The 24,977-nt window shown below is 53.7% G+C and overlaps 2 protein-coding genes and 1 pseudogene across 2 annotated transcripts; 2 read left to right on the forward strand and 1 right to left on the reverse strand.

The window, feature by feature from the left end:
* The first annotated feature begins 928 nt into the window (after positions 1 to 928).
* Positions 929 to 3,646, forward strand: Avpr2 (arginine vasopressin receptor 2). The gene is made up of 4 exons (XM_077107021.1): positions 929 to 1,008; positions 1,469 to 1,669; positions 2,065 to 2,949; positions 3,125 to 3,646. The coding sequence occupies exons 2-4, from the start codon at positions 1,645 to 1,647 to the stop codon at positions 3,328 to 3,330; spliced, it is 1,116 nt and encodes a 371-aa protein (XP_076963136.1). The 5' UTR covers positions 929 to 1,008; positions 1,469 to 1,644; the 3' UTR covers positions 3,331 to 3,646.
* Positions 3,647 to 3,937: 291 nt separating this feature from the next.
* Positions 3,938 to 19,930, reverse strand: Arhgap4 (Rho GTPase activating protein 4). The gene is made up of 21 exons (XM_077106544.1): positions 19,825 to 19,930; positions 16,004 to 16,211; positions 15,762 to 15,924; positions 15,473 to 15,535; positions 14,972 to 15,160; positions 13,834 to 13,962; positions 13,512 to 13,733; positions 9,784 to 9,885; positions 9,401 to 9,592; positions 9,225 to 9,309; positions 8,941 to 8,968; positions 8,634 to 8,736; positions 7,668 to 7,728; positions 7,474 to 7,551; positions 7,252 to 7,386; positions 7,048 to 7,153; positions 6,725 to 6,958; positions 6,575 to 6,648; positions 6,285 to 6,468; positions 5,427 to 5,526; positions 3,938 to 4,404 (listed from the first exon to the last, which is right to left on the reverse strand). The coding sequence occupies exons 1-21, from the start codon at positions 19,889 to 19,891 to the stop codon at positions 4,171 to 4,173; spliced, it is 2,757 nt and encodes a 918-aa protein (XP_076962659.1). The 5' UTR covers positions 19,892 to 19,930; the 3' UTR covers positions 3,938 to 4,170.
* Positions 19,931 to 24,883: 4,953 nt separating this feature from the next.
* On the forward strand, positions 24,884 to 24,977 carry LOC143639560 (U6 spliceosomal RNA; annotated as a pseudogene).

A 24,977-nucleotide genomic window follows, 5' to 3' on the forward strand; every position in this document is an offset into this window, starting at 1 on the left:
CTGTCTACAGAGGAGGGGGGAAGGAGGGAGGATCCAAAGACCTTGGCATGGAAAGTCCCCTCTCAGACCTCTCCACATCAAAACCTGCACTCCAGTGGCTGTGGTGTATGCATGAATGTGCATATGAATTCATGTGTGTATCTGTCAAACACTGTCTGGTAGGTTGTGGATGTCATATATATGATTGTGTGTGTGTGAGTGTACGTGTGGGAGAGAGAAGAGAGAGAGGAAGCAAGAGGAACACAGGTAACAGCATGGAGGTCCCATTGGAAGACCCCTCCTTCTACAGCAGGTAGCTGCAGGAAGTGGGTGGGGTGTCCCTGGCTCCCACAGGCCCCTGGGGAGGAAGCTGGATATTGCAGGGGCACATTAAGCCTGGACTTGGCCCCTACCCCACCCCCTCCCTTCCTGTCCTTCCTCTTGAGCCAGCCCTAATTGACAAGGAGGGGACTGTGTATGCATGGGGGGGGGGGCACCCTGAGTGTAGTGGGAATTCCCTTGGCTTTTACCCCTTCCTCACTGGGGCCAAATAGGAACAGGAGCTGGCTTAGGAAAAAGGAGTAAGGATCTGCCATCTGCGATCTCAGTTTACCCATTCAGGAGATGAGGTGCTACATGGGTGGTCCCTCACAGCACTACCAGACCAGAAGTTCCAGGAAGGGGGGCAGGTGGGATGAATGGAGGTTGCCACTAGGCCAAGTGGGGGACTGGATGAGGCAGCCTCAGGGCCTTGAGGAGTGGGGGAAGGAGCCCTGGGGATGCATCTGGGAAGCCTGAGGGCAGGAAGGGAAACTGGAGGCCAGGAACCTACTTCCTGGTGAATGGGAGGAGGGAAGCGGGAGGCCAGGGGAGGCATGTGGGGGAGGAAAAGGGGGAGGAAGTCCTCTCCTGGGCAGGTCACTCCCAGAGGCTGGGTCTGGGCGGGGCAGGCGATGGAGAACAGATCTGAGCGCTTGGGCCACCTTCACGCTGCTGCCCAGCTGCCCAGGAGCCCGGGAGCCTGGCCAGGTAAGGGGTTGTGAAGGGGCCTGTGGCAGCATACCTAGTCCCTCCTGCCTAGTCTCTAGCCCTCGGATGGTAAACTCTCTAGGCCTCTGCCAGGGCAGGATTTATGAATCTGCTTGGATGCCCACTCCCCAATCCAGGTCTCAGGGGCTGCCTGGGGTGTATCCTGGGCTGTTTGTTCTGTGTGACTGCCTCACATGCACGCTCTCTCTCTCTCCCTCCCTCTTTCTCTGGGGGAAGTGCTGGGTACTGAACTCAGTGGTGCTCTACTACTGAGCTACATCCCCAGTCTCCAGCCTTTTTAACTTTTTTTTTTTTTTTTTTTTTTGACTCAGGGTCTCACTAAGTTTCTGAGGCTGGCCTGGAATTTGCAATCTTCCTGCTTCAGCCTTCAGAGTCACTGGGATGACAGACATGCGTTTCAACACCTAGCTGACTGCCTCTCTCTTATCTTCCTGCCCAGGAGTGAGCACAGGCCAGACCCCTATCCCAGGCACCCACACACTGACAGGCATCGGCTACCCTGACACCTCTCTAAGGACTTCTGTACAGTTAACCTGGGCATCAGGGCTGGCCCCTCAAGTAGAGGCAGAGTTTGCCCCGTCTCCAAAGACTTAGGACACCTGCGGTGGCCCCACCATGCTGCTGGCCTCCACCACCTCCGGTAAGGCTGGGCCCCTGCACACCCCCACAGGAATGAGTTGGGTGGGTTTGATAAAACCAAGAAGCCCCTCTTTCTAAAGAGCTCCTTTGCTCCTCTCTTTGGGGCAGGTGGGAAGAAATGCCTCAGGGGAGGAGGAGAGGGAGAGGAGGGCAGGTCATACATACTCCCTGGGCTGAGGCTGCCCTTCCCTCGGGACCTCATGTGTACAACACCCCACAGATGAGGCTTCCTTGGAGGAGTCCCCTCTGCTGGGAGCCAAAAAGTGGGCAGTAGGGGAGGTCCAGGGTGCTAGCTGCCCAGGCCACCAGCTCTAGCATCTGGTGGAAATTTCCTTGGCCTGAGTTCCCTACATGGCACCGTTTCTAACTTGGCCCTCTCCTCCCACCCTTACCCAGCTGTGCCTGGGCCCCTCTCTCCACTTAGCCCACCAAGCAACGGCAGCCGGGAGGAGTCATTGGACACCAGGGACCCATTGCTAGCCCGGGCAGAACTGGCCCTTCTTTCCACAGTCTTTGTGGCTGTGGCCTTGAGCAATGGCTTGGTACTGGGGGCCCTAGTACGACGTGGCCGGCGCGGCCGCTGGGCACCCATGCACGTCTTCATTGGCCACTTGTGCCTAGCAGACCTGGCTGTGGCTCTATTTCAAGTGCTGCCCCAGCTGGCCTGGGATGCCACCGACCGCTTCCGTGGGCCTGATGCCCTGTGTCGGGCCGTCAAGTACCTGCAGATGGTGGGCATGTATGCTTCCTCTTACATGATCCTGGCCATGACGCTAGACCGCCACCGCGCCATCTGCCGCCCCATGCTGGCATACCGCCATGGAGGTGGGGCTCGCTGGAACCGGCCAGTGCTGGTGGCCTGGGCCTTCTCGCTTCTTCTCAGCCTGCCTCAGCTCTTCATCTTTGCCCAGCGTGATGTGGGAGATGGCAGCGGGGTCTTCGACTGCTGGGCCCGCTTTGCAGAGCCCTGGGGCCTTCGTGCCTATGTCACCTGGATTGCCCTGATGGTGTTTGTGGCACCTGCCCTGGGTATTGCTGCTTGCCAGGTTCTCATCTTCCGGGAGATTCATGCCAGTCTGGTGCCAGGGCCATCGGAAAGGGCTGGGGGGCGCCACAGAAGGCACCGGACAGGCAGTCCCAGAGAGGGAGCCCGGGTGTCAGCAGCCATGGCCAAGACTGTGAGGATGACACTGGTGATTGTGATCGTCTACGTGCTATGCTGGGCACCCTTCTTCCTTGTGCAGCTGTGGGCAGCATGGGATCCAGAGGCACCTCTGGAAGGTAGGTGTAGCTGTGGCTAGGGCTCTGGGGGCTGCTTGAACTTGGTCCTCTACCCATACCTACACCCGACAGTGGGCCACAAGCATGTGCTTGTGTGCACTGGTAGCCTTTAGTGGTACACAGGATCCCACCCCTCCCGGACCCCTGAGCCCCAACCTGGACTCTGCCTCCACAGGGCCCCCCTTCGTGCTGCTCATGTTGCTGGCCAGCCTCAACAGCTGTACCAACCCCTGGATCTATGCCTCCTTCAGCAGCAGCGTCTCCTCAGAGCTGCGCAGCTTGCTCTGCTGTGCTCGGGTGCAGGCCCCACCCAGCCTGGGGCCCCAAGACGAGTCCTGTGCCACTGCCAGCTCCTCCCTGGCCAAGGATACTTTCTCCTGAGGAGCCAGTGGGCACTTTCCTTCCAAAAGCTCCATGAAGCTCAGCTGCCTCTGGGGCTGGCTCCTCTAGGACTTACTGTATACAAAGAGGCTTTCAGGCTCCAAGACTGTGAGAATCCCTTACGTTAGCTCCTTGTTCCAGGCATGGGGAGAGACTAGATAGGGCAGAGGATCCCAGGGCCTGGGGGTGGCAGGTGACCTGTGCCCTAGAAAGTGCCCTCCAGGTAACACAGAGGTCCCAGGGAGCCAAAGAGGAAGGAGCAGGGTGGGGCCAGTGTACCTTCCTGTCTGTACCTCTCTAGTCCTTCCCTAATAAAAGTTGGCTATTTTCCACATGGTGAGGGGGGTCTTCTTGCATTAGGGTAACAGTGGATGTGGAGGCAGAAACAGACATACAAAGACCCTCAACACATGCATGGGTCTGGAACCCACAATGCAAGCAACCAAGCCTTCATAGGTACAGGTCCCCAGGAGATACAGCCCCCTGAATGGACAGCTCCGTGCCAGGGCACCCACAGCAGAAGCTATTCCTTGCCAGTGGAGGTGTTGGGGCTGGCCTTGTACCAACCTGCCCAGCCCCCAGAGACAGAGAGCTGGTTCCATCAAGGTATCAATGCACAGGTCTTTATGAATCACAGCCAACACCTGCCACCCAAAGCCACTGACGAGCCTCCCAGCAAAGCCGCAGAGGGGCTTGCCCCCAGCCTCTTTCCCTGGCTGCCTCCCTAAGGGCCCTTAGCCAGGGATGAAAAAAAAGAAGCAAAGGACCTAGGGACAATAGTGGACTTGCAGGAAGCCACTTGGAGTAAGGCAGGACCTGTGCTGGCTCCACCAGAGCATCTCAGTGTGGCTTGAGGGATGAATCTGGGCCCTGGGGATGGGAGGCAGAGGGTGAAGCTGGGGCCCCAGACCCACGGGAGAAACCCTTGTTCCTGCCGAGGCGGCTACAGGCCAGAGGCTTTGGGCTTCGGGGCCCAGGGCTGGTGGAGGCAGGAGCTGCTGGCCCAAGGCCCTGGCGGACAGCAGCCTTCCCCAAGAGCTCCTTAAACACGGAGTCCATGTTCTGTGCCACAGCCTGGCAGAGAGGAAAGGAAGGGAAAACATCCAGTGAGGGCTCCCCCAGAAAAGGCTCCCCGATTCCCAGCCTCTGCCTGAGCTCCTCCTACCCTGCCACTGGGCCCCTCCCCTCCCAGTGGGGCTCCCTGCCACCCCTCCATCCCTGGCCTCCGCCACTCCACACTGGTTTCCCTTCTACCATTTTGAGTGTCTCTGTCACAGCCTCCTCTGGGGACATAATTCCTTGATCTGGCCCTGTGCTCCCTCATCTTCTCACCCCCACTCTTCCTGGATGAGATCACAGGCCCTGTCCATGGCCTCTGGGGCCACTAACATAATGGAAACTCCCAGCTCAGTGTCCTTCCCTGGGACTTCCTAGCTGCTCTGCCCGAGCCAGCCCCTGTCCCTGCCACCAGGCTCCTTATTCTGCAGATCCACCTAGCCTGTCCTGTGTTCCTAAGGCCTAGGAGCTGGGTCCACACCTGAGATGCCTGCATATTCCTGTACTGTCTCCTCCTTGGGCTCAGTGACTGTCCCCAGGGCTTCCCTGCCCACAGATGTTCACAGGGCCCATTTTTCAGAATAAGTGAACAGGGGTAGGTGTTCCCAAGGTTGTGCTGCTAGCCAGGACCCTTTCTGCCTCTCTATCCCTTTCATCTTCCCTGGTGTGCCAAACACCTTCCATGTCACTGTCACCTAGCCTGGCTCTAGATGCTAGCCTTGAAGCCTGTCCAAGAGCCTCTTGCATATGCCAGCTTAGATAGCTTATCCCTGCTGCATCACTGTTCAAGAATGAGCCCCATGACCCAGTCAGGTCCAGGGTCTTCTGCCCCTCTAGTCCCTGCCTCTGGGCCTTTGTCCTTCCCATTCCCATCTCCATCCCCTTTGCCCTCCTGCCCCTTTCTGGGCTCTGTCTTGGGCTCTTGTCTGGCCAAAGAAAGCAGAGATGGAACCTCACCTCAGGAGGGAGGAGTTGGGTTCCCAAGGGGAGGCAGTGACCTTGCAGGAGAGGGGCTGCCCCACCTGCCACCTAGCTCTCACCTTATCCACCTCCACATGTCGCTCTAGGGAGGTTGGGACCAAGCAGTGTTGTTTGTGTCCAGAGGGGTCCACAGCCTCAGGTGGGGTGCCCATTTCTGACCTGCAGGGTAAAGAGAGTAAGCCTAGTGTAGGGCCTGGGAAGTCCCCAAGCCAAGGTGGCAGTGGCTCCTCCCACCCTGGGCTGTGGCCAAGGAAAGGGGTGGGTCCCAGTGCTCCCCATGCTCCTCTAAAGTCTCTCCCTGTCAAAGCCAGTTGGACTTTATTCTGTGCTTTTTAGTGACCCTCATCTGACAACTCCCCTGCTCCCAGGTAGCCAAAACTTGAGCCCAGCCCCCCTGGCATGGCATGGTGAGGGCAGCCTCTGGCCACCATGTCTGCTGCCTTGGGCAAGCAGGACCCTCAGAAGGGTCTTGCTAAGGGCTGTCTTCTACTTTCTCACCAATGGGTAAACTCCAAGACCAGGAGGCCCTGGACCTACCACCTGCTTCTCAGCCCCGGGCAGGAAAGAGATGGGCCTGTATGAGCGCTCCTTCCTAGCTGGGGTCCCAGCCAAAAGTGGGCACAAATGTTCATGGTTAGGCCCAACCCAGATTTACAAAATTTGGCTCAGAGAAGAGAGAAGGCAGCAATCCAGCCTGTCCTAAGTTTCTGAGGCCTAGGAGCTGGGTCACGCCTGAGATGCCTGTATATTCCTATACTATCTCCTCAAGAACCAGTGTCTACTTCCTGAGAAAGCTGGGTGGAGAAGGTGTGGAAACCCCCAGTTCAGGCCAGGCTGAGAGGGCAACCTTGAGCACCAGGCCCAGGAGGGCCAAGGCTGAGATCATGGGACCCTTCCTGAGGCCGCAGTTCACTCACCCCTCAGGCAGCGTGATGTACTTGTGGGGAATGAGTCCCCTCACACCAGCATGCTCCCCCCGCCACCAGTCACTTGAGGCCCGTGCATGCAGCCGCAGAACATCCCCTCGCTGAAACGTCAGCTCCTGGGCCGTACGGCCTGTGTAGGCGAAGCAGGCCACAGCCTCCACAAACCCCTCCAGGTCTGGGGACAAGAGACAGTATGAGTGGGAATGAAGTAGGCGCCCAGAGTGGGGACAGGGTGGGGCCTCACTTCCTCACAGAGTAGAGAAGTGAGCTTCTCCACTCACCATCCTCTTGAGCTGAGGTCCCAGCTTCCAGCTCTGGCTCGTTCTCCCCCACAAGGATCTCCAGCAAGGCATCCCTGAGGTTCAGAGCAGAGCAAGGCAGATGAGGGGGCTGTCCTCCACTGAACCCCCCAGGCAGCACCAAGAGCATACCCCAGGCAGCTGGCCGAAGGTGGCGCCATGCACTTCTCATAGACGGGGCCTGGCAGTGTGGCCAGGGCTGGGAAAACCTGTGCAGGCTGCAGGATGAGTGTCTGCACCAGCTGGTTCACCCGGCCCTGCAAGGCCACTGGGTCCTGTCCAGCAGGCACGGGCAGCAGTGTCGGCCCAAAGCACACAGCCAGGTTGTAGGGGTCCATCATGTTCTCATCGCTGTACTGGGCCAGGCTGGAAGGGACATGCAGGTCACAGGCAGGGAGCTCCATGTTGATGTCCCCTCCACCCCCACCCCCAGCTTGCTCCCCAGAGGCACTCACTGGTTGAGGAAGGTGAAAAGGTAGCGCAGAACCACCAGCACGGGGCCAGGCAGCCGGGCCAGCAGGCGGCTCACAGGCTCCACCCGCTCAGCCACAGCCTCCAGCTCTGTGGCCAAGGCCACCCCCAAGAGAGAGCTGAGTGAGTGGGGCCGCAGCCACTAGCAGGTGGCCCTCCCATCTGGCCACCCTCAGGCCCGGCCTCACCTGCAGAAGCCAGCAGCTCATTGAACAGGTCTGGGGGGAAGAGTGGGGGCTCCAGGCTCCGGAAGTAGAGCTTCAGCACCCCGGCCACTGAGTCCAGGTCATGGGAAGTGCAGCCTTCTACCAGAGGGTCCTCTCCTGAGGAGGGACAGAAAACAGGGCACGGTGAGGAGGCCACCTGCACCTGCTGAGCCCCCACTACCCCCCTGGCCTGCCTGTCCCCACCTCTCTCGAAGGCATCCCGGATCTCTGAGATCCGGGGCTGGGCACCTGATACTCGGAAGATGCCTTCATGCTGTAGACCTGTGGAGGACAAGGACCTGGTGGGCAGAGTCCCTCCCAGCTTCAGGACTGTCGCCCCGTGTGTGAGGTTCCAGGTGCCAGGTGCCAGGCCGCAGGAGGGGCTGGGGTGTGCTTACCATTGAGGTTAATGAAGCGGATACAGCTCTCTACCACCAGGGGAACAGGCTGGCCTGAGCTCTGGGGATAGAGGGTATTACACTCAGACCCACCTTGGCATTCCACCTTTCTGTCTCTCTCTATTAAGTTTGTTATAGTCACTACTAAGTGTCTGATATTTCTGATGCTATTTTAGGCAGTACTTTGCATTTTATTTGCAAATTATTTGTTGCTGGAATGTCAAAATGCAATCAAAATCTGGACGTTGACCTTGAATCAAGTAACACTGCACAACTCAAACTGGTTCATTTAAATAGTCTGATTCTTTTGAATTCTCTATGTACATAATCACATCATTGCGAATGATAGTGTTCCTTCTCTTTCTTCTTTTGTTTTTTGTTTTTTATTTTTCTTCTGTACTAGGGATTGAACCCAAAGATGCTCTACCACTGAGCTCTAACCCCAACGTTTTTTATTTTTTGACACTGGGTCTCACTAAATTTCCCAGCTGGCCTCAAACTTGCCATCCTCCTGCCTGATCCTCCCAAGTCACTAGGATTCTAGTCATGCCCACAAGACTCAGCATGCTCTGTACCCACAAGCTCTTTCTTCTTTTGGGATCTCTCTTGCTTCCTCTATTTCACTATCAAGGAACCCCCCACCCGTAGCCAAGGGGCCAACAGTGGGACCTGTGGGCATCCTACACTGATACCAGTCATGGGTGGGGGATCTGTCAACATCTCCTCCTTAAAAGTGCCATAGTCCCAGGTTTCTGTATTCCTATGACTGTTGAGGACATTCACATCAAGCAGTAAAGGCCATGGGTGAGCCCAGCAGAGAGGCCTAGAAAAGGCCTACCCAGAAAGGGACAATTGACTTCCCCCAGGGAAGGTGAAGAATGGGTATGCAGGGATCAAGCAGCTGCTTGGCCACAAAGATGATCCAGGCTTCCTTCAATCAGATGGAGTATGGGGCAAAGCAAGTACCTGGATAAACTTCTCCATGTCTCCTCCAAAGAGTCTCTGGTTATACTGGGAGGTAGGACGGGGGTGGCGGTTCTTCTGGAATTTTCTCTGTGTGTATTGACTCCTGTGGTGAATGGGAGTCGAGTAAGGGGTGCAGGCATGGGGAATAGGATGCTGCAGCCCAGCCCAACCAGACCCTGAAACTCCCAAGTTATTCCAGAAATCACTGAGACATTTAGGCCACAGGGGACTGGGCAACAGAGCTAGACCCCAAGGAGAGAGGCGATGGGGAACCTTAGAAGAAGCTAGCATCTCATGAAGGACTCACCAAGACATCTCCCGCTCCTCCTTGTCACCTGAGGAAAAGAAAATGCTGGTCTGCCTCTCAGACCAGGAAGTCTTGAATGAGCTCCAGAGAAAGGAGGCATGGCCTGAAGCTCAGGTGCTCAAAGGGCCAGGGGTAGGAAAGAGGCCAGGACCCTTGTTGGGTTAGCTCCTCTGGGTGGGGAGTAATATGGGCTGGATGGGGGTCCAGACAGGGCAGAGGAGAACAGGGGTGGTTCCTAGCCCAGGGGTAGGGAAGAACGGGCAGGGGCCTGTACCAGAGCCCACCTCGTTGTAAGGCCTCCTGCAGCTTCTCATGCTTGGCCTGAAGCTTGGCAAGGATGCTCCGTCCACTTAGATATTCCTGGAGCTTCTGGAAGCCCCAAGAAGAGCTCAGAGTTTAAGAACTGTCTCCATAACTGTACCCAACCCTGCATGCCTCTCCCCTGCCCACCCAGCCCCACCGTCATATAGAAGGTCTCTGTCTCCTGTTGCTGTCCCCGTCTCCGGCCTGCCTGCCGAGTGCCTGGGTCTGAGCTGGTGGACTTGAGGGACTCGGTGGAAGGACTGGCCTGGAAAGAATCGAGCATGTCCCCATCATCTGATGCTACCACCTCCAGCAGAGCCTGCAGCGTCGCCTTCAATGTCTTGTTCACCTGAGGCGGGGACAGTACCAGGACAGTAAGAAGTCAGGGAGAATAAGCTGAAGGACAGGAAGTCCAAGTTAGCAGGAAGGACAGATGAAAAACACTGCCAGTCGGGAGGTTGGTGGCAGAGCAGCTGACCCCACAAGAGGACTCTAGAGTCTCCAGACCCCTGTACCCACCCAGGACTGAGCCACTCATACCTCCTCTGTCTCAATGGTCTGTCGGTCCAGGCGACTCTGGATATTCTGGGCTCTGGGCAGAATCTCGTCCCGCAGCTCCATCTCAACCCGGATCTCAGCCACCTGCAGACGGCAGTGCCAGAGGCTGAGGGCTGAGCCTGGGGACGAAGCTCAGGAGTAGCAGTAAGAACAGGCAGCAGGTGCCAGGATCTCTAGGGCCTAGGAGAACCAGGCACACTTCTGCTGCCTGGTGGCTGACTATGGGACCAGCAGACCTTGACACTTAAACTGAAGAATGTTGAGGTATCTCCCCCAAGATAAAGGAATGCATCCATCCACACCAAGTCTTGTCTACAAAGGTTTGTGGCAACATTGTAATAGTCCAAAGCTGGAAACAATGCAAGCTTCTATTAACTGGCAAATGAAAAAAAGGGATATCATTCACAATAAAGAATGAAGCTGGGTGCAGTGGTGCATGCCTGTAATGTCAGTGGCTTGGGAGGCTGAGGCAGGAGGATTGTGAGTTCAAAGCCAGCCTCAGCAACTTAGGTGCTAAGCAACTCAGTGAGAGCCTGCCTCTAAATAATTTTTTTAAAAAGTGCTGGGGATGTGGCTCAGTGGTAAAACACCCCTGGGTTCAATCCCCAGTATGAAAAAAAAAGAAAGAATAAAGTATTGATCTATGCTACAACCATTATCTGAGTGAAAGAAGCCAGACAAAAAGGGCCACATATCATATTAATATATTTACCTAGAACGTTTGGGCAGGCAAATCCAGAGACAAGAAGCACATAGGAGGTGCTGGGGGTGGGGCCCAGGTGGGGAGTGACTGTACAGGTAAGATTTGTTGTAGAATTAGATGGTAAAGATAGCTGTGCAGTCTGTGAAGATACACTTTGAATGACTAAATGTTATACCTCAATTAGCTGCTGTTTAAAACTAAGGGTAGTGAGGAGGGCTGGGGCCTGAGACAGAAGGAGAAGACCCAGCCAGATCTCTCCTGGGGAAAAGAGAGGACAGAAAAATCACTCACTGTAATTGGACAGCATAAGAGCAGCCTGCTTCCTGGGCATGTGGGGGGGTAGGAGGAGAAAGCTTTAGGAAGTGAGGAATTCCCTTGAAAGGGAAGTAGAACACATGCTTTGTACACACAAGGCCCTGGGTCCAACCCCCCAAAACCATTTAGAAACACATAAAATAAACATGTAAGCATCCAGAAAAGTCTGGCGGGAGGAGAACTGGAACTTGTTTAATGGCACCAAAGTTTCAGTGTGTGAAGATGAGCAGGTCTGGAAATGGATGGTGGTGATGATGGTTACACTACACTGTGGACATGCTCGATGCCACTGTCCTGTGTACTTAAAGAATTGTTGACATGGTGGTGGAATGAGATGGACATCATTACCCTAAGTACATGTCATATGAAGACATGAATGGTGTGACTCTACTTTGTGTACAACCAGAGACATGAAAAGTTGTGCTCTATATGTATAATATGAATTGTAATACATTCTGTTGTTATATTATATATAACTGTTGTTATATTATATATAACAGATTAGAATGAAAAATAAAATAAGATAAAGGTAAAATAAAAGGGGCTGGGCTTGTCGCTCAGTGGTAGAGCAGTTGCCTTGCATATGTGAGGCACTGGTTTTGATTCTCAGCCCCACGTAAATAAATAAATAAATTAATTAATTTAAAAAATTTTTTTACAAAAGGTTAAAAAAAATGGTTGATATGGTAAAATTTGATCTTGTGGATATTTTACCACAACTTTTTTGTGGTACTAGGGATTGAAACCACGGGTGCCCTACCACTAAGTTGTACCTTTTACTTTTATTCTCCTAGTACTATGGATTGAACCCAGAGGTGCTTTACCACTGAACTACATCCCCAACACCACCCCTCTTGTTTTTGAGACAGGATCTCACTAAGTTGCCCAGGCTGGCTTCCAACTTGTGATCCTCCTGCCTTAGCCTCCTGAGTTTCTGACTGTACAGGTGTGCACCACCACACCCAGCAGCCACAATTTAAAAAAAAAGTCTACTTAGGTCCTAGGAAACATTGACATTGGCTCCTTCCCCAAACCCACACAATTAGCAGAAAACTAGACATTTCCTCTCTGGACTCAGGGACCCTAATCACAGCTGATGAGGAAGGATGAAACTGCACCCTGATGACATAGTGAAGACATAAATAAGCCCACCCTGGAATTCCATGTGGCAAACAAGACAAAAGCAAGGACTTTGTCCATGCCAGAAAATCTCCCTCAGTGCTTGCCGACATAAGTGACTGCTGCTTCCTCACAATAGCAGCCATATCCTCCTTTTACTGCCTCCTTCCTGATAAAATTTATCAAGTCACTAGATCACGTAGTTAGCCCTGCTCTCTGACAACATGCAATGCACAGCCAAGTGCTGCTTCCTCAGAGGCTTCCCAAGTCCCTTAACGCAATGCCCCAATGCCACTGGTCCTTTCCACACCTCTCCCTGAGATGCCTACCCCCTGATTTTCCATGGAGTAAGTCTCCTCACAGAAAGAAGCAAAAAGCCCAAAGTGGCCACTACAGGGGTGTTCCTGGTGGGCTTTGGCTGGGAGCATGCAGCTACATCTGGGTTCCTTCACGTGAGGTCCCCAGAGCACAGTGGCCAGAAAAGCTCCTGCTCAGGGGAATTGGCCTGTCCAGGAAGAAAAGTCCACAGATCTCCACTACTTGGGGATTTCCCACAACAAAATGAGTCCTTATCCAGTCACCAGAGGGGAACAATCACTATTGACCAGCTCTGCTCACACATGTGAAATATGGGCTCTAGCCCTCAGTGCCTCCTCTTACTATGAACTGACAGTTAAGAATGGCCGGGTATCTGTAGGAAGCTGTAAAATGGAAGACAAAGACCAAAGCAAGCTTTTTAAAAAACTTCAAGAAAATAGAGGAAATCCAGGGAACAGAGAATAATGTCGAGAAAACATGAATAACCAGTTTACAGACATTTAAGAAGATAACATATTTACAAAACAAAAATAAAGCATTATTTTACACTGAGTGCAATGACAAATGCCTGTAATCCCAGTGACTCTGGAGGCTGAGGTAGGAGGATCAAACGTTCAAGGTCAGCCTCAATAACTTAGCAAGACTATGTCTCAAAATAAAAATAAATAGGGTTGGGGATGTGGCTCAAGCGGTAGCACGCTCACTTGGCATGCGCAGGGAGCTGGGTTCGATGCTCAGCACCACATAAAAATAAAATAAAGATGTTGTGTCCACCATAAACTAAAAAATAAATATTAAAAAAATTCAAAATAAAACTAAAAATAAAAAGGGCTGGGAATGTTGCTGGGTTCAATCCCTAGTATCCCCAAAAAATTTTTTATGAAAATTTTTCTACATACAGAGTACATGGAAAGCTACCTAGCACCCAGTGGCAAAGTTAACATGCCTTCGCCCAAGGGGTGTGCATTGGTTTGTGGGTGCCCCCTGAGTAAGGTGCTAAATGTACCCTGAGGCCATGGAACAAGGAATTGAGCCATCAGGACCAGGTGGTGCTGGGGATTGAACCCAGGGCCTTGTGCATGCAAGGCAAGCACTCTACCAACTGACTTATATCCCCAGCCCAAGCTTCCATTCTTTGGCAAAGTGCAAATCCTGCAAATCCTGCAACTGGCCTCTGTTAAAATGAAGACCAGAGAACACAAAGCCCTTTGCAACCATACTTGGGGCATTAATGGCAGGGCCACATGAGCCTCACCTCATCACCCTCATGTGGCTGGTAGTCAAAACGCAGTGGGAGACAGAAAGCCATTGAGTGCACCTCAAGCACCTTGGCTTTGTCCCCTGAAGGATCCAGGGCCTCCAGAGCTTCTTCCAGGCTGCCCAGGCCCTGCATCTGGGAGGCTTGGGTGCGGCTCTCTGCGGCTGTGTAGCTCCGGAGCACCTGTCCCAGGGCCAAGTGGAAGCCTGTATCACAGCACTGTGGAGAAGCAAGCGATCACTCAGGTGGGCCTAGAGCCATGGCCCTTGAGCCCCAGTGTATGGGACTCCTCCCACCCATGCACCTGCCCAGGACTCACATCCATGAGGTCCAAGACATCATGCAAGTAGTAGTTGCTGACGGCGGCATTGACACTGGCCAGGCTGAGCAGGTACTCATTGCGTGCCTTGGTGCACTTGAGTTTGTGTTCCAAGAACTTGGCCTGACGCTGCTCAAGACAATGGGTTACACAGGGGTGATGCATTCCCCAGCCCACCCCCATCTCCAGTCTTCCATATAGCCCCCTTGACTCCCCTCCTATTGTGTCCCACAGGCAAGTCCCTTAGCAAGTTGTCTTTCCCTCCTTACCTTACAACACCTTAACCCTCAGGGATCAGTGCTTGGACCCACCAACCCTGGGGTGCCCAGCTGAGCCTGACTTGACTTCCCAGTTCTTTACCAGCTACTTCTAGTCCATCCCACTAGCCCTCTGTGAATCTTCCTGTCACCTCTATTTAGGCCCTGACCTGCTTCACTGTCATTTCTCACAGCCAAGGGGGAGGACAACACACCAGATATCTAATAAATAAAAGGCCCAAACATCCACCCTCCATAATGGAGGTGGGAGGACCTGGAGGATACACAGGAAATTCCACTTGGACCCAACAGGGGGACTGAAAAGAGGAAAAGGCACACACTGTGTAGAAGGGACTAGACCAGTACACTCAGTCCCAGCCAGCATGGGGCCTCCTTCCTGGCATTTCACACCCTCCCCATTCTCTCTTTGAGATCACCTCGAATGTCCTTTCTCCTTGCACGTCACTTTATCACTCATCCTGAGTCTTTTTACCCCTCTGACATCTCATGGGATGGCTGGGAGGAGATTCCCAGGCCTGGCAACACCAAAGCTCTCTGTACTCTGGCAGGGATGTGGAGGCGGGGGCAGCTTGGAGCATGGGGGAACTGCATTGGGCTGTCCTGGATCCTGTGACTGTCTTTCCCCCTCTGTGTCTCAGGCCCATGGAGCTTTCTGTGTGTGATCCCTATGGCTTTGTCCTGCCACTTCTGCCCCTAGCTTGGGGAACCCTTCAGAACCAGGGACAGGTGACTGGGCCAGAATCCATCCTTTACAGGAGGTAAGAGTCTTGCTGGAGGCCTGCAGCTCCCCCTCCCCCCAGCAAATCCCAGGAAGAGCCAAAGGCTTGCAGGGATGAAGGCCAGGAACCCTCCAGGCCCACCTTCTCCACCAGCTTTCCCCCCTTCTTGAGGGAACTCTTCCGGAGTGGCCCTGTCTCAGAGGTGGTGCTGGTGGTGGTGGCAGCAGGGGCACTCCGGCCTGCCCGCTTCTCCTCTTGCCGCTCAGCTTCCCGGAGCTTCGCCTCGGCATTCATGCTGTCTACATGATACACCTGGTACGTCTTCTTGGCCTGCAGGGAGGCCCCAGGCAAGGCAGCCCTGTTGAAGGGCCTGGCCACAGCCAGCTCCTTCCCCATCCCAGCCCATCTGGGACTTGGACCTGGGATCTGGGCAGTTCCACATGAGCACTTAGTCTAACCACCCTATCCCCAGAGCTGAGAAGGGGCCTTGCCCATAGTCCTCCAAATTCAAGTCTCCCCTGGGCACCACATTCTCCTTTAGCCTGATTTGGGGAGATGTGACAGCTTGGGGGTGTTCTCGCCTCCAACTGGTGTCTCTCCCTGGGCCACTAGGGTGGGCCTTGCCCCTGCCCCATCCTTTACCGTCTGCAGCTCTGAGACCACTTCCAGCAGCTCATCCTGCAGCTGTTGCACCAAGTCCTTGCTCTATAGGTGGAGGGGGGAATAACCATAGCACCCACCACAGTCCTGGATGAACCACCCCAGCTCAGCTGGGCACAAGCCTGGCTTGAGACACAGGTCCCCTCTGCCCAGTACCCACCAGGCCTCCTGTGCTTCCAGCCACAGTGCCACCAGATCAAGCCCCCACAGGCTGCCCCTGCTAGATCCTGATGGCCCCCATACCTCACATAGCCCAGGGCATGAACCCTACCTTCCTGACAATGCGCCCCACATCCTCTGCAATGTGACTCAGACGCTGAGCCAGAGACCCGGCCAGCACCTCGCTGAGGGCCGCACTGTCCCGGCTCTGCTGCCGTGTTTGCTGCAGCAACACAGCCCAGCAATGCAAGGAGGACAGTAGGGATGGCTCCTTCCTGGGGGTAGAGAAGCACTCAGACCAGGGTGCCTGGCCCCAGGGTCCTGTTATGGCATCTCGTCCAGTGCAGCACCTACCGGAAGCTTTGCTGCTCCCGGCTGTTGCCCCCCAGGCGGCCTCCACGGCTGGCAAAGCGTTCGGCCAGTTTGTCCAGGCCTCGGGAGTACTCCAGCTCCACCTCAGCGCGCCGTCGCATGAACTCGGCCAGCTCCTGCAGCAGCTCTCTCCGCAGCTCGCCCTGCAGCTCCAGGCAGCGCAGCTGCTCGCTCAGCTGCCAGCGCATCTCTGCAGGGAACCATGGCTCAGGCCTGGCCAGCAAGTGTGGCCACCTCATCTGCCCAGAAGCTCCTGTATGCCCGGGCTAGGCTAAGACTAAAGCTGAGAGGAGGGAAGGGGTAGCTCTGCAGAAAGAAGCTGGGCTCAAGGAAGCCTCCCGTGGGTAAGGAGCTCTGTGCTAATGTGTGTCCTAGCAAGAGGGGAGAGCCATGCAAAGGCCCAGGGGTGAAGGCAAGCCTGGCAGCTCCGGGAAGGTTGAAGCCATCTATGACTGGCAGAATACAGGGCCACTTCAGCTCCGTCTTGCCCCATTGCCAGCCAGGCGCCTTTCAACTTGGCTTCTTATCCCTGTTTGGTTGCTGGAAAGCCCCCAATGGTTTCCCCTGCCACTTCCTTCCCCTCAGGCACCCAGGATTCCTGTGCTACAGCTTCTCTTGAACAGATACACACAGATACATGGAGCTGCTCAGGGGTGAGACCGCTGTGGCACTCTGCCAAGCCTCCAATGAACTCATGGCCTCAGTGGCCAGGGAGCCCTGTCCTTGAGCCCCAGGGGAAAAGGCAGTCTCATAGCGAATGGTTAGCTGATCCAGGCTGATAAGTGATGGGACAGATCCTACTCTGGATCACCCACCCCAGGGCTTCTCCCCGCCCCGGGGCCCCCTTGCTGGCCTCCTGACAGCTTATCGCTGGCTCAATTGGGCAATGCAGCTTCCCCCACACAGACAGAAAGCTTAAGCAACTCACTGGCTGCACTTCTGCCCCCACGGAATGTACAGGTGGACACTAGAAATCCTGAGCAAAAAAAGTCACTGTCTTAGCTGCCATTGCACCAGTGTCTGTTCGTGCTCCCAGGGGCAGGACACTAATTCATCTCTTCACTCAGCAGAATGTGATTTCCCACCCATTCTGTGGCAGACACATCTTAGATACAATGGTGAGGAGGACTGACTGAGTGCCAGCCCTCCTGGAGCTGGGATTAGAGCAGGAGGGACAGAGAGCAAAAGGACACATTCATCCTAGAATGTCCAGGAACAACAGGTGATGAGAAGAAAAACACGCAAGGCAAGGTCAGAGGGCAAGTCTGAGAAGCAGGAGTGGGGGTGGGGTGGGCAGATTCCCAGAGCCCATGGTCCAGGGAGGATTTCCAGCTGGACCTGAGGGAGAGGGGAGTTTCATTTTTAGGGCCCTCTCTGGCCACCATGTGGAGCCTAGCTGGTAGCTACTGCACTAGCCCAGGCAAAAAACAGCAGGCCTCAAGTGGCTGTCCAACAAGACTCCACTATTAACAGGTTGGTACAGGTGGGCTTCTGTGCTTCTATTGACTTCCCAGGGCCTGTGGAGCAAGTGGCCCAGGCATCTTTATCTCCTCCAATTTCCTCTTGCAGAAAGTCCCATCCCAGTCCTCAGCCCCCAGGCTTGGGCAGGATCAACCTCTCTCTCCCTGGAGCCCCAGAATCAACTGCATGTGTCACTACCCCTCAGTCCTTCACACCACTCCCACTGGCCTGGCTTGGGGAAGGGCCCAGGGTTCATAACCCTGACCATTTATTTCACTGAAATTACTGAGCAGGAGCACTCTCTACCAAGTGGTCAAGCTAGGCAAGTGGAAGCCTAGAGTGGGGAGGAGTTCCCAACAGTGAAGCCAGTACAGAATAGGCCAGAACTCACAGCCTGATGCCATGTAATTTAGTGGCAATGGTTAAGGAACCTCCTGCTTAACCATCTCAGCCAACCTCCATGGCTGATGTGCGCTATGTAGGCACTAATGCCATGAGCTCAACTAGGAGAGTTTTCATTTAATCAGGATAACATTTTTGAATAGAAGTAAATTTAATTGCATTCCAAGCAAGGTTTTCAAGGACCCAGCTGGCCTCGCCTTCCCTCTAGCACCTGTCCTGCCCTCTGGGAGGACTATGTCCCCTGGGGACCTATCACAACTGAACAGCGTTGAATGGACCAGGCGACCACAGCACTGCACTTATTCTTTGCTGCCACCAGCGAAAACTGATCGGAAAATCGCACCCCATCAGGATCCAGACATGCACACTGGCTGGTGTCAAGTAGCCACAAATGGCAAGCCAACTGCATCTGAAGTCCACAAGAGTACAAGGAGCTGCTGCCTAGCCCCCAGCCTCTAGGCTGTGCTATCACAGCCTGCAGCTTGCAGCTCAGAGGACCTTGTCCTGACCTTCCCACAAGCAAGGTCTGGCCCCATCCCATCCCCTTTTGCTATAGTTATTATCATACTTGAAAATAATTGTGCACTGGCTTGTTTACTATTTGTCTCCTCTACTGGACCCATGAAACATGTGCAGGCAGGGACTGGTTCTTTCTTGTACAGCATCATATTCCTAGTGTCTGACTCAAAACAGATGTATACAAAACATCTGGCAAAAGGAGGGACTGAATCCAGAATCACATATGTTTGAAATACAAAGCTGAGCCTGGGCCCCATCAGCACTTCCTGTAAGCAAGGCCTTCACTCTCACTTCTGCTGACAGAGAAGTAGAAGAAAAGATGGCCTCCCAAACCACGGTTATGCTGACCTTTCAGAATTTAGGGTGTCAAGACAGGGACCCTGTTTGTCTACCATGGTTGGAAGGACTTTGGGGGAGAGTCTGGCTCAAAAGTCCACTTTCTCAGTGTGAATAACTGACCCATATTGAAGAGTTTTCAAAGTTCTTCAGTTTCATGTCATTTTGAGGGAGTAGGATGAGGATTACTGAGAGGTGGTGAAGGCTCACCCACTCAGAAATCACCTGGAGCTGATGCTAGACACCAGGTGGCCTCTCCCAGAGTGGAAGGACTAGGGCACACATTGGTATATATTGCTTGCATTGAATAATTATACTGGAACCACCACAATCAGGTTGGAAGACACTTCAAGGGTCATTCAATCTACCTCTTGAGAGCTATTGTGCTGTGTGCCCATGGAAAGTCACAGTACCTCTCAGGGCTGTTACCACAATAGGTAAACTGGGGTGACAAAGAGTGATATGAGGATCAGGCACTGGAAAGCAGCAGGGAACTGCTGGCCCTTACACGCTGCCTTCTTTCCTTTGCAAGAACTACCATGCCCTGAATTAATAGAAACTGTCGCTGAGAGTTTGCAAAGCTGATTTGCATGTGATTTGCACAGAGTGTTTATCAGAAGAGATTTCATTTGTAAAACCAGCCCTGTTGACTCTCCCAAGCCAAGATTCACAGCACCAGCCTGACCCAGAGGCAGCCGCCCCCACCTGGGCTCACTCGATGCCAAAGGGAGGCAAAAGTGTTGGGACCTGGGATGGTGTTAGGGAGACTTGACCACCAATCCAACCAAGGTACTCACGCGACGCTCTTACCCGCAGCACCCTCCAGCAGTCAAGGTGGCCAGAAACACTCTAGCGGGGATGCCACCTTTCCAGTCTACCCTCCTTCGGGCCACCAGGGTTTTCACTGCTCCCTGAGGTGAGGCGCAGGGAGACCCATTTCGGGCAGACAGACTGAAGGCAGGACACTGGCGGGCGCTCGGGGCGAAGGGACCCACTACGCCGGCAGGAGCTCGGGCTCCCTCCGCCTCTCTCCTGAGGACGCTTCGGGCTCCACCACGAACTGGGGGGGTCTCCGCCCCTCTCACCTTTCACTTGCGCCTCGTACTCGGCCTGCAGCCCCCGCTCCCGCCGAAGCTTCCCGTGCGCCGCCATGGCGGCTGGGCGGCCGCGCCGTCGAGCCCGCTGCTCCCACGCGGCGGCAAGCGGCCGGGCGCTGGGACCTGGGGCGCCACCACCAGCACCCTGCGCCAGCCCCGCCCCGCCCCGCCCCCTGCGCGGTCCCCGGCGGGGCGGGGCGCTCCTGGCAGGACTTTGCGCCTGAGGCTCCCTCCCTCTGAGCTCGCGCCCCCGCCGCCGCCAAGCAGCTACCAGATGCCAAGCAAACTGGCACCCCCTGCCGTCTCCGCCCCCCAAAGGCAGTCTTTGGTCGCCACTGACCCTCAACAGCAGTGGACAGTACACCATAGCTGCTCTGGGCTGGGTCTCCCCCTGAGTTGCCTGTTCCCCCAGCCTCCCTGGACATCCCTTGAAGTCCTTCCCCTTCTAAGTCCCAACCCAGAGAGAGGCTTAAGGAGCTTGGAAAACTGGAGTGGGAAGTTCTGCAGCCAGCCTTAGGCCTTCCTTCCCTCCAGGCAGGTCCCTTGCTGGGGGAGGGAGCAGGGTTCAACTATGGTTCCCCTTCTGCTCAACCCCATAGGGAGGGACAACCCTCATTTCCCCATAGGTAGTTACCACTTCCTGCTGCCGGAAGACACTCTCTTGCCTCCTTTCCCCAGCAGCTTGCACCTGCCCTGACCAAGGCCTGCCTGGCGGGTAACCCCCTCAGAGCTAGGTTTTAGCCAGCCTAGAGACAAGTCCTGAGGGCTCCATCATCCAGGGATGATGGGGTTTCCCTCCATTCCTCTGTAACAACTCTGTGCCATAGGGCAGCAGCTTTTCTCCAGTAAATGGGGAAGGCAGGTGGCAGGTAGTGACAAGCCAGACTAGACTACCCTCTCTCTTTAGTGGGAGATAAATCCCTGGGGTATAGGCCATGGGAGAGAGGCAAAGCAGTTAGGCAGTGATTGTCTCCAGACAGGAAGGCCTGCAGGCATTAGAGCAAGGGGTCCAGACATGTGTTCATGGATGTCAAAATGCAGATATGGGTCTGGTACAGTGATACATCTGCAATCTCAGCTATTGAGGAGGCTGAGGCAAAAAGGACTGCAAATTCAAGCCCAGTCTAGACAAGCAAGACCCTGCCTCACGTTTTCTAAAAAAAATGACTGCGGGTATAGCTCAGTGGTAGAGTGCTTCTCTTGCACAAGGCCCTGGCTTCACTCCCAGTACTAGGGGAAAAAATGTACTTGTGGATACATATAACCTTGACCTGCAGATCTGAGGGAAGGAGAGGCCATTCAGGTACTGTCTTTCAGCTTTAAGAAATAAATTCTCTTGCCCAGAGGGGAAAAAATACATCCCCTCAGCTGTGTCCCCCCAACACACACACCCCTAGTACCAAAGCCTTTCTCTAAGATGCTGCCATGTGGCCCACAGGACCTTGAAGAAAGACATGGGAGCTAGCCAGACTCTGGTAGGTCCAGGACCTGAACTTCTAGTAGCTGGTTTCTTTTGTTGTTGTTGTTGTTTGTTTGTTTGTTTGTAGTTGTTGACAGGACCTTTATTTATTTATTTAGGTTTATGTGGTGCTGAGGATCTAAACCAGTGCCTCACACATGCTAGGCAAGTGCTCTACCACTGAGCTACAACTCCAGCCCCAGCTGTTCTCTTAAGTGTGAATGTTGGAGTCTTCCAGCAAAGCTGGTGAGCTTGAATCCCTTCCCACCACACACACACATGCACATGCACACCTGAACCTTCTCCTGTGTTAGGAGAGACCCACACACCCCACCATTGCCTCATGCTGAAGGAACCAGGCACCCATTCCCCTCATTAGCTACCCAACACATCCTGCCTGGTTTCTATGCCTCTGGGCCCTGATTGGTCCCTAAAGGTCCCTCATCCATTCAGCAGAGCCAGGCACAGAACTCAACCACATGACTGCTAAACTGGCCTCAGCCCTTGCTTTCAAATGCTCTCCTTAGTCCTTTTCGGACTCCAGAAATATCACATTGATGCCCCTTTCAGTCCCTGCTTCCTCTACCCTTCTTTCTCTCTCTTTCATTGGAGATTGAACCCAGGGACACTTTACTACCGAGGTATAACCCCAGCCTTTTTTATTATTATTTCTTTTAATTTTGAGACAGGATCTTGCTAAGTTGCTGAGGCTGGTCTCCAACTTTTTAAAAATTCTTTTTAGTTATACATGACAGTAGAATCCATTTTGATATAATTATACAAACATAGCATATATCTTATTCTAGTTAGGATCCCATTCTTATGGATGTACATGATGGATGGTGGGATTGACTATGATATATTTACATATTTACACAAGAAAATTATTTCAGACTGGCCCCGACCTTGCAATCCTCCTATTTCAGCCTTCTGAGTTCTTGGGATTACAGAGGGGCATTACCACTCCTGGCTTCAGCCCCTGCTCTGAATCCTTGAGTTGAAAGCAAAAACCAACCAGCCAACCCCTTGAGTCCTGGCTTTTAAAACACTTGTTTGGCATTTAAAGCCCTGAATGAAACTGCACCCTAATGATGGCTCTATCTTTTTTTTTTTTTTTTAAAGAGAGAGTGAGAGAGGAGAGAGAGAGAGAAATTTTTAATATTTATTTTTTAGAGCCACATTCCCAACCCATGGCTCTATCTTTAACTGTACTGTTCCTCTACAAAGAATCCAAAAGCCAAATTATATCACATAAGGTGAGGGCCAGGACTGCAGGACCTTTCTAAGCCCGTTGCATGTACATTTGGTACTGAGGGGTGATTGCAGAGCTGATGTAGTTAGGTAAGATGTGAAGGTGGACCAGAGGGAGATTAAACCAATGGTGAAATTGTCACCATATATCCACATGGAAATGAGAGCATGAATTAGGCAATGAGCCCCCGCTTCCCATTCCTCTGTGTCGGTTTTCCAAAAGTTTAATAATGGGGATTCAGAGGTCAAGGTTGTGCATCTTGAATGTGTATGGGTTCATCTCCTGGAGAAGCTTCCCTGGAGTCCACCCCTAGCCACACAGTGAGGAGGCAGGGGACCTGCTTTCCCACCCTGTCTTCCAGCCTCTACTCATCGGCTTAGAAGCGGCCGCTCCCAGGAGGCAGATACTGCAGAGGCAGAAGTACCCGGCCTCTAGGGCCAAGCGGGCCTGTGGTTTCCGTCCTCTCTTTTTCTCCCCCGCTCTGCAGGTCCCACCTCCGCCCAGGAAACCTAACAGCCTGGGGGCGGAGGGGACAGCCGCGCGTCTCTGGGCCGCTAAAGACGCAGAGCACCAAGGGGTAAGGCGTAGTGAAAGGAGAGTTCCGCACGGCGCCGAAGGAGCTACTAGCAGCTCCCTCCCTCTAGCACTGGGGCGCGGCCTAGACAACGCGCATGCTCGCCCTCTAGTTCGTAATTGGGCCGGCGCCGCCGGACCAATCAGAGCCTGGGAACTTAGCCCACCGCCTGCTTGCTAAGAGACTGACTCAGGCACGGCGGGCGGGACCAGGCGCCACTTCGACCCATACAAAGAGAAGCCTTGAAACTTCAGCCAATTAACGCAGCCTCACCCGAGCCAGCGAGCTAGGGAGAGGCGACCGCGCGCAGGCGCCCTTCCTGCCTAGGCCCTGCCCAGCTGCGCTCTAGTCACGGTTTCTGCAGTTGGTCACGCGCCAGGCGCTAGCCAAAGAGGAAGTTCTGGTCTGGGTGGTAAATTGTTCAACCTGACGGGGAAGCAGCGTGACACCCGCAATAGCGGGACCATTAAGCATAGTGACAGCTCAGGAGTGCGGAGCTCCGCTGGGATGCTGGTGGCCCAGGCAGAGCCGGCTCAGGGACTAGGAGCATCAAAAGCTGGCTTTGCAGCCAGGAGGGGCAGTGAGGAAAGATGCGGGAGCTAAAATTAAGGTTAGAGTGAGGCCATGAATTGGCTCATGACTTCTAACAAATATGCCACCTACTAGAAAATCTTAATAGGGAAACAGGGGGAAAGGGGATAGGTACTATCTGATCAGTTTTTCTGTAAAGAACTACAGTGGCGCCTGCCTGTAATCCCAGCAGCTCCAGCTGAGGAGGCTGGGGCAGGAAGATCCAGAGTTCAAAGCCAGCCTTAGGAACTTGACCCTCTCTCTAATAAAATTAATTTTTTGGGGGGGTACTGGGGATTGAACCCAGGGCCTTGTGTATGTGAGGCAAGCACTCTACCAACTGAACTATATCCCCAACCCCTCTAATAAAATATATTTTTTAAATTTGCTGAGGATGTGGCTCAGTGGTTAAGCACCCCTAAATTCAATCTCCAATACCCACCCCCCCAAAAAAAAACCTATACTGAGGTCTCTTAATTGTTTTCAAATGTAAGCTCATGTTAGGGAGTAGATTCAAGAGGTATCATGGTGGTTGAATACACAGGGCTTGCTATACTTTCACATGGCAGGGGAAGAAGTAATTGAAATAGTTGACAAGGCTTGAAACAACTGGATGGCAGGTTGGGACATGACTCAGATAGGATAGGTGTAGATAAGCCCAATGATCAGTTGGACACGGTCAACTGGCATCTACCAGGTATGAATTGGAGCTAAGCTGCAGTAGCTGGAAGGAAATGTGACTCGGGAGAGAAAGGGGTGGCAGAAGTAGTACTGCATACTAAGAATGAGGGGGAGATGCCTTTGAAGCTTAAGGTTGGCTAGCCTAGGCTTGTCCCTCCAAACATTGAATGTGGGAAAACTAGAAAGGCCCTGACAGATCATCTACCTCAGCCCTGGAATGTTAATGAGGACACAGAGGGCTAGCATGGCAGCAGCAGAGCAGGGCTCCAAAGGCAGAGTGTCTGCTTCCTCACTGGGGATCCTCCTCCCCTGACCCAAAGCTGCTGAAAGCCATGGATCTTGGGAGTCCCATCTCCACACCCCTGAAGAAACCCTTCCCTTTTACTTGGGCTTGGCAGGTTGCTCTAGGTTCAAAGGTTGTAAAGTTTTTATCCCCTGGGCAGAAGCTGGAGAGGCACCCTCCACCAAACTCTGCAAAACATACCACACACACACACACACACTTCCCAAGGCTTCAGCAGCATATACACAAACTGGAACAATAGAGTATTAGCATGGGCCTGTGCAAGGATGACACGCAAACTTGTGAAGTATGCCACACTCAA

Source organism: Callospermophilus lateralis, chromosome X, assembly GCF_048772815.1.
Source record: "Callospermophilus lateralis isolate mCalLat2 chromosome X, mCalLat2.hap1, whole genome shotgun sequence".
NCBI lineage: Eukaryota > Metazoa > Chordata > Mammalia > Rodentia > Sciuridae > Callospermophilus > Callospermophilus lateralis.

Coding starts and splice junctions, on each gene's coding strand:
- Avpr2 (XM_077107021.1), top strand. CDS start 1,645: ATGCTGCTGGCCTCCACCACCTCCG. Junction 1,670..2,064: donor GCTGGCCTCCACCACCTCCG/GTAAGGCTGGGC, acceptor ACCCTTACCCAG/CTGTGCCTGGGCCCCTCTCT. Junction 2,950..3,124: donor TCCAGAGGCACCTCTGGAAG/GTAGGTGTAGCT, acceptor CTGCCTCCACAG/GGCCCCCCTTCGTGCTGCTC.
- Arhgap4 (XM_077106544.1), bottom strand. CDS start 19,891: ATGGCGGCGCACGGGAAGCTTCGGCGGGAGCGGGGGCTGCAGGCCGAG. Junction 15,161..15,472: donor TGGTCTCAGAGCTGCAGACG/GTAAAGGATGGG, acceptor GCCTCCCTGCAG/GCCAAGAAGACGTACCAGGT. Junction 13,963..14,971: donor GGGGAAAGCTGGTGGAGAAG/GTGGGCCTGGAG, acceptor TGTCTTGAGCAG/CGTCAGGCCAAGTTCTTGGA.